This window comes from Styela clava, chromosome 1, assembly GCF_964204865.1.
Source record: "Styela clava chromosome 1, kaStyClav1.hap1.2, whole genome shotgun sequence".
Taxonomy (NCBI): domain Eukaryota; kingdom Metazoa; phylum Chordata; class Ascidiacea; order Stolidobranchia; family Styelidae; genus Styela; species Styela clava.
In genome coordinates, this window is record NC_135250.1 from 26,617,011 (window position 1) to 26,630,951 (window position 13,941).

The 13,941-nt window shown below is 36.5% G+C and overlaps 1 protein-coding gene across 1 annotated transcript; it reads left to right on the forward strand.

The window, feature by feature from the left end:
- Positions 1-9,468: 9,468 nt before the first annotated feature.
- On the forward strand, positions 9,469-13,728 carry LOC120334893 (carnitine O-palmitoyltransferase 2, mitochondrial-like). The gene has a single exon (XM_039402410.2). The coding sequence runs from the start codon at positions 9,551-9,553 to the stop codon at positions 11,525-11,527; it is 1,977 nt and encodes a 658-aa protein (XP_039258344.2). The 5' UTR covers positions 9,469-9,550; the 3' UTR covers positions 11,528-13,728.
- The last annotated feature ends 213 nt before the right edge of the window (positions 13,729-13,941 follow it).

The following is a 13,941-nucleotide window of genomic DNA, read 5'->3' on the forward strand; positions in this document are numbered from 1 at the left end:
ATTGGAATATTTCGGAAACATGCTTGAAAGGATGAAAAATAATTAGGTTGTTTAATAGAGTGATGCTCAAATATAAAAACCAAGGTTGAGCATGGCCTCCAGTGGTAAACAACAAAAATGTAATGAAGAGGCAGTTTCAGTAAGTATACCTTCATGGAAGTATATATTCAATTTTATTGCACCAGACCTTGGTTCATATTAAATTACGCAAACAGTAAACACAGGCGAATAAAAAAAATAGCACAGTAAAATACCGACATGGTGTGAATCAAATTCACAGTAAACCTCGTAGCACTCGAAAAATGTTCCCGGGTACCATTCGTTGACGTACATTTTCAGATCTAGAAATGCACTGAATTACGCGAAAAAGCATTATTGTACGAAAATTTAACTTTTTTATTATTATAATCATTAAAAACAACCAAAGCTGGCAGTTATAAATACTACAACAATAAGTCATAAATAAAAAAAAGATTTTCCACAGTAGTGGAACAATTGACAATTTTTTTCAAAATTGTATGAGCTATAAAATAAATTGATTTATATTGACGTTTCAAGTCAAGGTCATCTTTGAGATCATTGAAAAGTAAAATACCAAAATATTTAGTGGACACAACATATGCCGATGCAGAATTACTAAGTTTGATATCAAGTAGGCCTAAACTTCTTACTATGAATACACATGCAAACAGATTTTGTAGAATAATATGAAATGCCATGTTTGATAGAATATTTTCACATATAAACGTCGAAGGCCTTCGGCAGAGGAGGAAATGCAGCACATGTCATCAGCATAAAAATATAATTGATAATTTTGTTATTTGCAACACACCCAATGGCCTCTTGATTTAACTTATTGCATAGCATCTGTAGAAAGACGTTCGAATTCATATGAAACACCAGGAAAGGATTGATTGAGATCAGAACTGGGTCCAGAAAAATTGTACGACTCTCACACACGAAATTTCGAATAGCAAATAACAACGATTTATTACAAACTAAACCAGTAACTTTTGATAAAAACATTTAAATCAATTTAAATAAACATTTTTTTCAAAGTTTGCACCCCGTGGTAGAGCGTCCATTCACCACAAATTATCAGTCCATTAGTGTCATAATCCGAATTGTAGTTAATCCAGTGCATCATTCATTTGTTTCACCATTCAGTGATAAAATTTATTACATTACATTAAACGGCACTCCCGTAGTATTGTACCAGGTTATAGTTATGCCATAATTTTATTCCGATTTTCCTTGTTTTAGTTCTATTACGAGTTCGGGGAATGTCTGTGTTAGCCAAGTGAAAATATCCCTTGCCCATAGGTTTCAGTCCCTTTACACAACTTGATGTAAAGTAGGCGAACAAAATTAGTTACCTCCATTTTGGTACACACACTGGAACTTCCATTAAACACTAAGTTACAAAATATTTACGGAACACCAAATGACGTAGCCAGGGGGAGATGGTTCCAAAGTCCACAGAATACCAAAAAAAAACTCTAATGATGCGCGTGAGTTTCGCAGGGCCAAGTTTGGTAATATCTTCAATTGCTTATGTCAGAAGTTTTTATTTTATTTAAGCCTTGAAAATATGTTAGCCGGTAATCGATATTTCCTCAAGTTCTTCCTGTATTTAGGATGTTCTTCGGCAATGCGTTGCCGTGCTTATGCGCAGCATAGCCATAAACAGCTTCAGATGGGAGGCTTTCATCAGAGCATGAAAAAATTAAGAAAATAAGGATTTGGAAACTCCACCGGAATTGTTCATGGTACTACTTGATTTAGTTGCTTCATTATTCCGTTATTGGTAAACATTCCTTTATGAATTAGGGCTAGGCGTTTTCGAAACATTGGTATTCCGAAATCGAAACGAAACACCAGTTTTTCACAAACAGTAAAATATGGCACTATGGAAGCTAATTTGAGTAAATGAAATGATGATACAAAGAATCTTATGAAAGTTATTATTTCCACAAAGGGTTCTGCTTGATGGCAAAACGGTGACTAAATAGCACTAGAATAATACGAAAAACGTGAGGGGAAGGTAGCTAATTTTCTCTACATAATGATGTTACGCTGTCATAGCCTATATCAGCTTTCTCTTAAAAACGCGAAGGCTTTACGTGTTTGCCTATTAAGCTAGACCTCAATTCACGAGAAGTTAAGGTTGCTGAAACTGATAGATATTTAGGGGCAAGCTGTGACAAAATAGAATAACATATTTTATGATCATGCCACCATGCAAGTAGATCAATGTTAGTAGAATTGCATCAGGCCCGGATTTGCCATTAGGCAAGGCAGGCTAAAGCTTAGTTAGAGGCCTCGATATTCCATTTTTACCATCATTCATTTTTAGTCGTTTTTAGATCTTAAAGGCTTGTTTCAAAATAAAACAGGTTTAAAATTACATGAACTTGATATTTGTGCAGACAATTTTCAAACAGGTTTCGTAATTGCTGCCTCGCATATTTACCGTTTAATAAAATAAAAATAAAATGCCGTCGAATAAATATATTGTATTTGAAAAACTCTCCTACTTTAACTATAAAAACACTATAGACTAATTTAAATTAATTAAACGCGCGTCTCGTGGCTAAAAACGATGGAAATGGCAATGCTATTCTGGTGCCTTTTTGTTTATAATAACTTTGAATTTAATATTGAAGTGGTGCTAAATTCAACTTAGGCTACTTATTCAATCTACTTGGATAATTACAGTGTATTACCTGTGACGTAAATATCGGTGTGATTTTATGATGTAGTATAAAATTGTGCTTAGTTTCTTTTCGTTAGTTATGGGGAAACGAAACAACTATCACTAATAACTTTTTCCCTCACCTGAACACGAGTCGGAAAAAAGGCTGAGAAGCATCGTGGCTTCGAACTACATTTTTATAACGGAGATATCATTTTAAAAATATGCACGACCATTTTTAAAATAGGCATAGCCTGTTGTGAGCTTCATTGATTTTTATGGGCATAGATATTCTTATGAATAGGCATGGGGTTTGGGCTTTTCAGCTTGTGTATACCCACGTTCAAGAGGACCGAGCCTTTCAAAGAAGGATAGTATACCTTTCGAGATCTATATATCTTAGCATCTGTTAAAAATAGATTGAAATCATGCGAAAAAAGGTTGAAATCTAACAGGGTTCAGAAAAGTTGTACGACTCTCACACACAAAATAAATTAATTCAATCAATGAAGCGGAAAAGCAAATGACAATGATTTCATCAACACTAAGCCAGTAATTTTTTTAAAACATTTGAATCGATTTAAATAAATATTTAGTTCAGAGTTTTTATTTAGCTCCATTTTCCACAAATTATCAGTTTCCTAATCCAGATTGTAGTTAATCCAGTGCATAATTCATTTGTTTCATCATTCAGTGATAAAATTTATTACATTTAACACCTTGTTACAAAATGTTTGAAGAGCATCAAATGGGGGAGATTTTGGAATGCCGAAAAAGTCGCTAATATAATAACGTGTGTCAGTTTTGCAGGGCCAATTTTGTTAAAATCTTTAGTTGCTTCCTTCTGGAGTACGTTTTTATTTAAGCCGTGAATATCTGTCAGTCGGTAATCGATATTTTCGCAACTGTATTTAGGATGTCTCTCAAACTTAATTATTATTATTATAATTATTTTTTTATCGAGCAAAACCGTACGTTATCAACGGAGTAATTCGCAAACATAATTTCCGATTTGAAACGGTGTTATAACAACTAGACATAAATGGAAAGCAACCTAAATTTTGTTTCAGAATCACCGCAATACCAAAAATACATTATTTTATACACTGTAAATGGTCGGCAAACTTTATGTAATTACGGGCCAAATTTACACATTTCCAGTATCGTGCGGGTAGTATAGTATAATGGTTGCATTACAGATGAAGCTGCTCACAGCAATATGTGTATTTGAACGTGCACTTTATACGTTTTTGCATTGTCTCATAAATGAGCATTGACGCAGCCCCAGATGTCGGGGTCCAATTTCGTAATTGCAATTTCACGATTCGTAATGACGCTTAACATTAAATCCCTCCATAACTGCAATGCTGACTTAGAATATCAAGCAAACTGGTTTTGATATACGCCAAAAACAAAAATATTTTTCTCTTTAGGCACCTTGGAATGTTGGACTTCCCTCCTAAAGTTTAAAAATCAAGATAAACTTAACTTATATATACTGTATTCACAACCAGCGATGGGACGGTCATCAAGTAAACGACATACAACTGACGCGACTAACTACGAAACAAAATTTTTGTTTTATGCAATAAGAGTGGGTCGTTCGAGGACCGCAAAAAATTAGTTCGCGGGCCTCAGTTTGTTGACCCTGGCTTTAAATCGACAAAATTACGTTTTCCTGCCACAAACTTCATGCTAGGTTGCCCTTTGAAACAATTAATGTCGTCGCTGAAGATGAAACAATGTAGATTGTGTGCGTCAAATTTTGGCTATTCTAAAACAATTGCCGCGAGACTTGAATCATGATAAATATTGGATTCTAATAAATATAAGCTTATCGATGTGAAGTATGTCCTATCAATTTTTCATTTTATCTAATTCTAAATAAATGACGAATTTTTTAGATTTTATCGCAGATTTTTGTGGATTTTTCAACGATGTTATCGTAAAATCAGAGTGACAGCACTGCGATGGAGCAGATTCAGTGTTGCACAATGAGAATATATACTCTCATTGGTGTTGCAAGAACAGCTGGAATTTGACGAACTTGCTAAATTGTAAATCTTTATATCCACCGTTTGTCGTGGTATTTAATGGTATTGCATTTATTTTGTCATCAGTCGACACGACTGCGGGTTACGCGGACCAATGACATAAAAAGTCATTGCGCGTACGAAGATCAATATGGCATGACATTTCAAACTTTTGTAACGGTCATGGATTAAGTATTTCGCGCAACAGATTTTTTATCAGCTAAGAAGTCAGTGATGTTATCGTAGCGTGTAGGTCAGTGGTTCTCAACCTGTGGTCGGCGTACCACTGGTGGTACGTGGAGCTTTCCAAATGGCACGCGAGCAACTTTTAACTATTGCAACAATAACTTTTGAGTTGGCTAAAATATGGCTGAAACAATTTTTCTTCATCTCACATGCTTAATGTATTTGCTGAAAGGGTTAGGGTTGCCATTCCTTGTCCTTATAGAATATAGATCGCCCTCGTCCGATACTACCCATCTAAATAGAAACGAGACGGGCATGTTTTCAGCCGTTTTACGTGTTACGTTCACAATGCATCTGAATTGAGAAATCGGCAACGAATGGAGCGTTCTTTGGGAGTGGTCGACGCGTGTCGAGATACCCTGATAGCGCCTTGATACATCATAAGGATGTTATTATTGCTATCTGATGTATGTGTTGGATGATCGGCATAATCTTGGGTTTCGAGGCTAATTAATTTGGAGACTAGGTTAGGCAGTTCGTGATAGCGGCTAACGCCGACCAAAGTATATTCGTCTGAGTTTTGCCATAATTCGATTCGTTTTGCGATGATTTAAGACTTTCAGCTCTGACGGTAGACGGCGCAAATTCTCTCGCGATTCTGCACGCAATTAATACTGCATATAATTAACACATTGAAACATTGCATGCAGGTCTAAAAATGGATGTAGTGCCACATAAAATACTACCATAACGCGTTGATTGTGCCATTGTTCCCTACTACAAAAGGGGGTTTTGTCGGTGGTACGCAGCCAGGGTAAAAACATTAAAAGTGGTACGCGGCTAGTAAAAGGTTGAGAACCACTGGTGTGGGTAGACTGTAGGCTATTTCATAAGCCGTTGCATGTAAATTTACGAGGCTCTGAATGCGTATCTTAAACCTCGTTCTTTTGTTAATCCTGACTGCACGCACCCCTGTAAAATTCCTGGAAGATCGTCAAGAACGGCTCCGATCCCACGGAAGACAAGAGAGCTATGCTCAAATATATGGACATTTAGAATAAAACGAAATATATTATCATCACTTCACTGAAAACCATAGGGTACCGTACGGTACGCTGCGCCTTCTGTACGGTGATCTGCACGAATCTGAACTGTGAAACAGCTACATGTAATGGCTATGGTACGGTAACTGACTTACTAGTACTTGGGTACAAATAACGGTACAGGGACTGTCATAGCTCTTCCCTGTCCTGTGGTAATGATCTTTTCTTCTCCATCCAATTTCAACGTGAATTGAAATACCAAGTGTTCCGAGTCACTTCTCATTACGGTACCGGTACTAGGCCAAAATAAGAAGAAAATATCGATTCCTCGATAAACATATGCGGTACGGTAACTCACCAGTAGGCTACCTGATATTCGGACTATCGCCGTCGTGAGAGGCTTCACGTAGGCTCTGGCCGGTTACGACTATCTCCCCGAAAAACAAACTGGGTGAACTATTCCCATACTTGGCATGGACTTGTAACCAGACGAGAGGCCATAATTCGTCATATGATTGAACAGCATTGTCGTCTTTCCATGAAAATCCTATGTCAATTCAATTACCACTGTCGGTGGACGAGAGTCTCTTTGTCAGTTTACGTTAAGACGAATTTTTGTTGGTCGGTTGTTGTTGCAAGTCCTAATACTGTCGGCAATGCGTTACGGGTCTCATGTAGTTTCTTACCTAACATACTTCTAGTGGGCGTAACATGACAATTTTTTTACATATCAATCCTAACCCCCACCTGACCACACCATCCAAAAATTACGTCACTACGACGCCACAGTGACGTAATAGAGTCCTTCAAACTATGCGAACTGTCATCCAAGACGCGCAGACGAGAACCCGAAATCGAACAGCTATTTCTCTCGTTTTCTCGTCGCAACGATCCCGATAGGAGAGAGGTCGCTGACGTCAATCAGTTCTTTATCGTCGGCGCCGATGCTATTTCGGGCGATCGTACGAGTATTTGGCAAGCTCTATGACGTGATTGTGACGTCGTAGTGACGTAATTTTTGGATGGCGTAGTCAGGTGAGGGTTAGGATTGGCATGTCAAAAAATTGTTATGCTACGCCTACTAGAAGTACGTTAGGTACGAAACTACACGAGACCCTGCGTTACCTAGTACGGTACATTGAAAAGCGATTACGTCCTGTTTCGTAATAAATGAATTGTCATTACTGGTACCAGCTTCTATACGATACCGGTAACTGACTAACTACAACTGCATTGTTGATTATCGTACACGTACCGGTACTTGTACCGTACGTTTTTTAACTTTATTTTAAGTTATGCTCGCCTTCCAGGTAGGTATCTCTGTATTTGTTGTCTGTTTACGTTTTTGTATTGTTCTGTATTTGTTGTCTGTTTACTTTTTTGTATTGTTCCGTTTTAGTCAGAGAGCCGAAATAAAATGATTGATTGATTATCGACCTAATTTTTCGCTACCGGCAGTCGCAGTATGTTCCCCAGCTTTTCATTTTTGGGGGGGTGTTTCGAAATTTAGGGGGTGATAAATAATTTGGTATTAGGGATGAAACTATTTGTATTCTCAAAAATTGGTATGTATTTAAGAAACGATGTACATGAGGGGTCTCCCAAGTTGATTGACGGCGACCCAAAATACGCAGCAGAATAAAATTGTAGGGCCAGAGAAGGGGAGCGAGAAAAAGTGCGCGGCGACACGGCTGGGGTTCAGGGCCCGCTTAAGCGCCCTGAGAAAATTTTGAGAAATAGGCACCAAAATAGGCTCTAAGCTTGATTTTAGATACACCTAGCATCGCAGTTTGTTATGTAATAAAATTAATAATTATAATATTTAGCTGATAGAATACCCGAGGAATAAATAACAAGCACGGCTTTCAGCAAGTAATTTACAACTTTTTGTGACTAATGAAGTTACTTGCTCATCTAGCATATTATGGCATCGTATGAATGGCTACTTATGGCTTGTTTTGTTACACATTTCACATTTTTTGAACATGTTTGTTTGACTTTTGTACGAATCAAGCAATGAATTAAATTTTGAAATACGCGCGCCAACTGATCATAATGGCGCATAATGTTGTATTCCTTCAGAACTGAAATATTTTGTTGGCAAGGAAGACAAATCGCTGAAGTTTGATTTTTTCCAATAAAGGAATAAAAACACTGCCATTCATCTAAAAAATGTCTGTTTTCAGTGCCTAGTTTTCGTTTTGTGACATCTTTAAAAGCTTTCTTAATATATGGCTAATACGGTATCTAAAAAACTTGCGGTGTGTAATCCTAATACCCATACGTATACATAGGATACCGGTATAATTCAATTGTTACCAAATAAACGTGCTTAAACTGTGATAATGATGTAACGATAGACGGTATCTAAAACTCAAAAGTACCGGTACCACATGAAGTGTTAAACTATTTCACTCAAGTTCGGCGGGCCCTTTTAAACCGTTACGCGGATTACGGCCCGCGGTTTGGAACCCCTCGTCCACACTGAAAAATATTCCATAGTCGTTATATTTGAATACAATTATAATTGAGTCAGGAATTACAGTGTGGACTGTGGAATCGCACATGGGAATAACAGTGTTGAATCGCACCTCAAAATTAGGGGGGGTGTGGGGAAATCAATGGGCAGTCGGCAGACCGGTACCGTACATGTTGATATTTCAAAGTTAATCTGTCAATCAGCTTCTGTGATTATGCGCAGCATAGGTAGCCTTATAGCTTTAGTTAGATGATAGACTTTGAACAGAGCATGAAAAAATTAATAAAATGACGATTTCAAAGCTCTGTCAGATTCGGTTCTGCCTTATGATATCACTTGATGTAGGATAGGATTTACATATTTATCCCGGGCGAGAGGAAATGCGATGAGACGACATATGACTAACCGCGGCCTCTCGTCCGGTTACCATTCCATTTTGAGTATTGGATTAGCTAGTTATTTATTTTCGGTAGCATGGACTTGATGGGGGAGGAGTAAGGAGTAACCGACCAGCGGTTACGTGAACCACCCTACGGCGGCGAGGAGTCCAGCAATCCTCTCGCACGTAATTATCCTGGCATGGGATTCGAACCTGCAAACCCACGCAGAGTAATCATAGATGCGGTGGCGAGCGTACGGTATTCCTAACGCTTAGCTCAGTTGTTTTATTATTCCAGTATTAAGTTATTGGTATGGTGAATATCCTTCCAATTCTAGCGATCCAATGTACAGATGAAACTAGACAAAAAATATTGGTACAATAACAAAATTCAACTAAGTCTAGTAAATTTCTGTCATTAATGTTTGTTATGCTGTGGGTAAACTGGCGCATGTATATTTACATGTATTAAACCTTTATAAATGTTTTGCCAGTTTCCCCGATTTTCCCAATCTTCTGTTTGTTCATTGTTTGTGTTTTGTGTATGATTTTTGTTGCGGGAAAATCAAAATATACCTATAGGCTACTTATTATTATACTTATGCTGCATACAAAAACAGAGCAGCACACTCAAACTATATTATTTACAGATTAGCCCGCCTTACTTTTTTCAGCTATTTTTGTTTCGTATCTTTAGGCGTCCACTATCTTAGAAATTAGGTACATTTTGGTAAAATGGCTTCACTTACCAGAATGTTAACATTGAAGAAATTCATCCCTAGAATGCAAATGAGAAGTCTTGCAACGTCAACGAATCTTGAAAGTGATTATTTACATAAAAGCATTTTGCCAAGTTACCATTTTCAAAATTGTCTTCCGAGATTACCAATTCCAAAGCTAGAGGATACTATGCGACGGTATGTGACATCTCTGGAAGCTCTTGAAGGACATCCCGAGATTAGTGCTCATGATATTGAGTCTACGAAACGCGGAGTTTACTCTTTTTTACAAAGTGAAGGCCAAAGGCTGAATAAAATATTAATTGATACAGATAATGCAAACCAACATACTAATTACATCTCGAAACCATGGTTTGATATGTACTTAGAAAGCAGATTGCCACTCCCGCTGAACTACAACCCATTCATGGTAATAAATCGAGATGCAAATGAAGCATTAAATAATCAGCTAGTGCGTTCAACAAACCTGATTATTTCCACATTGCGGTTTTATAAAACTTTGAAAGATGAAGTCCTGATGCCAGAAGTTTTCTACACCAAACAAACAGCGAAGTCACCTCTTGTACAAAACATGGTCAAGTTTCTACCAAATGCTTTCAATATGCGGTACATGCCAATGTATTTGTCTGGTGCCTACCCTTTAGATATGAGCCAGTATGGGAATCTATTTTCATCCACTCGTATTCCTGGGGTTGGGAGGGATCGATTACGGACCTTCCCAAAGAGCAAGCATCTTGTTGTCTTACGAAACGGCCATTTTTATACGTTTGATGTTTTAGATGAAAATAACAACATCCTTCCTGTGGAGAATATTATGCAAAATTTGAAATCGATCTTAGAAGACAAAGTGGCCAAACCTCAACATGAATTGGCTTATCTATCATCAGAAGATAGAGATACTTGGGCGAATGCAAGAGAGCACTTGCTTCAATCTGGTAATGTCACTCAAATTGGATCAATCGATTCAGCCATATTTTGTCTTGTGTTAGAAGACCAGAATTGTGATGTTACAAACATTGACCAAACAACAAGCATGTTCCTATATGGAGATGGAGGTTCTCGATGGTACGACAAAAGCTTTTCCTTAGTTGTTGCAAAAAATGGTGAAACTGCAATCAATTTTGAACATGCTTGGGGTGATGGGGTTGCGGTAGTTCGATACATGAATGAAATTTATGATGACACCATCAATAATCCTAGAGTAACTTCCCCTGATTTCATTGAGACAACTCCCAAAGTTCAAAGGTTAGAGTTCAACTTGGATGATCAAGCAAAATCCACAATAGAGAATGCCAAAGCAAGGTATATAGCAGACACTGGGCGTCTGAAAGTTGCTGGACAAAAGTACGATAAAATGAGCAAGGAGTATTTGAAAGCGAAAAAAATTTCACCTGATGGTGTTTTGCAGCTCGCAATTCAAATTGCTCACAGACGTATGTATGGGTATCCAGCACCAACTTATGAATCATCCAGTACTTCAGCATTTAAGCATGGCCGTACAGAAACAGTCCGCTCTTGCACTGTAGAAGCCCAAGCTGTTGCTAAATACATCACAGAAAAAGGTCTCAATGATACAACCAACTTATCAGAGTTGAATACTCTTATTAGGGAAAGCTGTAAAAAGCATAATTCTCTTACTTTTGAAGGAGCAATGGGGCTTGGATTCGATCGGCATATGTTTGGTCTGAAATATACAGCAGCTCAAACGATGGGAAAACTGCCAAATATTTTCGAAGACCATGTCTATAAGGTGATGAACCATATTATTTTGTCAACTTCTACGCTTGACACAAATTCCATCGCAGTGGGAGGATTCGCTCCAGTGGTTCCAGATGGGTTTGGCATTGGATATGGATGCAGAATTGACCATCTTGGCTGCAATATCACGAGTTATGAAAAGGATGTTCAGAAGTTTGTTGATACTATAATGGAATCTTTTGATAATATAAGGACTGTACTAGAATCACAGTAAATTAAACTTTTTTTCAAACAGTATATCATGTGTTATTTCACCAAAATCGAGCCCAATAATTTTTGGGAATGTTGAAGTGCTTTCATTTATTCAGGACTAAAGTATGCCAACATATACATGATAGTTGATTCAAATATTTTTATTTAATCTTTATGTCTTTATTGAGACAATGAACATGTTATTAATAATTGAGGAATGCTATTGTAGTGTAAGGTATACGACCATGTGTTGCCTACTCAGATGCATATCATATTCCTCCTCTGCCTAAACTAGGTAATATGAAGGCATTTTGAAGCATTGCAGTAAGAGTTTTACCATGAAATAGACCTCGTGCTTTAATCCTAGCTAAGACCTCACAACATAATCACTAACATGAGGAAGATCTATGCTATGGGGTAGTAGTTATTGCGGCATAGCACTAGCTTATTAGCGCCGATTAAAAGGTTGTGCTGGTGCTCTGTTTTTTTTCATTTTGTGTGGAGCCAAAATATATGAAATTATAATAATCTATGAACAAAATAACTCATTCTCAGTGTGTATGAACAATTCCAATATATATTTTTTATGGCATTGGCAATGTATCAAAAAAATCAAAATATAATAATATTTAAATTTAATTGTTAAATTTGTCATATTTTGAATTTACTGAAAAATATTATTTGCTGAGAATATATGAAAATCCAAATTAATTGCAAGTAGAATACTGAAGGCTTCTTTATTGATATTCCTGAGTGAATGACAAAAAAAACTAAATAACAAATTCAGTCATTTTTTTTATATCTCAAGTACAATCTTCATCATATGTATTACTAATTTTAAAAATGATATTACCGATACTTTGCTGCTGGAATAGATTTTCCAGTTTGTTTCGGATTTTTTTGTCCTGTGTTCCCAAAGTTCATATTATCTTGCAAACTATTCTAAAATATTCTCTAAATTTCTTATTTTGGTTTCAACTTTCAGAAAGTAAATTGATTCTAACTTAATCTTACACTGTACTAGTAAATTGTGATTCTTATATTATAGTTAAAATTGTTATATTTGCATATAGGATGAATTTGTGACATGTTTTTTTAAAAGTGTTCACCCAAGGTTGTGTAGTATGAGAAAATTTATATCAGAATACAATCCTGAGCTATTCAAAAAATGACTCCAAATCCTTGCTTATAAAAACATTGGCTCTGACCTGAGGGTTGAAAGCTCCAAACTCCAATAAAACCGAATATTTTGGCATGTGAAAGCCTATTTTAAATGTCTCTTGAGAATGTCACTAACCAGTCTTTTTTCTAGTCACTAGTCAGTGCTTATTTAGTTTCTGTCAAAAATTTCGATTTCAATTATCACCATCAGAAGTACGAAATTCCAATTCAAAGACTCCTGACTGTAGAGAGCTACGAATTCAATATCAATGAAAATATGCCACAATCCCGACTACACAGCCCTGGTTGTGCGTAGCTTATAGGGCTTTGACGGCTGTTTTAAACATAACGTAATACAGGGTGTCCACTGTCCATTTACAATTTCAATTTTGTTATGAAGTCCGTTCTCAATATATCTTCACCAGGTTTGTTGTTCTTTTAATCAGTAATTGCTTAAGTAATTTTACTTCATTCAATACATCTGTGAGGGCCAAAACAATATATGGTATGGATAAATTTTCTTTGCAATTTAACAAATTTTCAATTAAGACCCCATGGACACCTTATATTTCTGGTTTATCATTACCTGCTCAGTTATGAATGATGAGACAAGTTAACTTGGTTATCTGCACCATCTTTAAACTCGGGCATGGATTATTTAGACACTAGTTCCTTATGCATAAAATGCATGTTAAATAAACCGTTCCTCTTTAACTTTGTTTTCTACACATTGAAGTCCAAATATCAACTAGGTTTAATTTTCCTACTCTGCAATTATGTCACAATATATACATCACAAGCTTGCTACAATGTCAGATTTACTAATTAATATGTCCCAAATATAGTCTGAAATGATGACTGCTAGTCTGCTAATCCGTCCAACCCACTGTCAAAATATATATTTTTGGGGGTATTACTACAGACAGCAAAGATTTTTCAAGAATTTAGATAAGTTTGTCCAAGTAGATCAACAGAATTTGTGTATGTTCCAATTTACTATTATAAATTTATTTTCAATAATTTTCTTGCTATTCAATATTCTATTTGATTGTTTTTCTGCAGCATTAATTTTAAATAAGTTTTTCATTTAGTGTTTACTCTAGTTTTCAAGGACTTGAACTCCATGCACTGAACGATACATACTCTGGAAGTCACTTTCGTCTGTGAGGTGAAAAATGGAATGATGGCTTTGCCTCTTATGGCTCCCATTATGAAATAAAGTTTTCCAATAGAAATACATTGATATTGCTGGATTAAATTCTAGATCTTGATTTC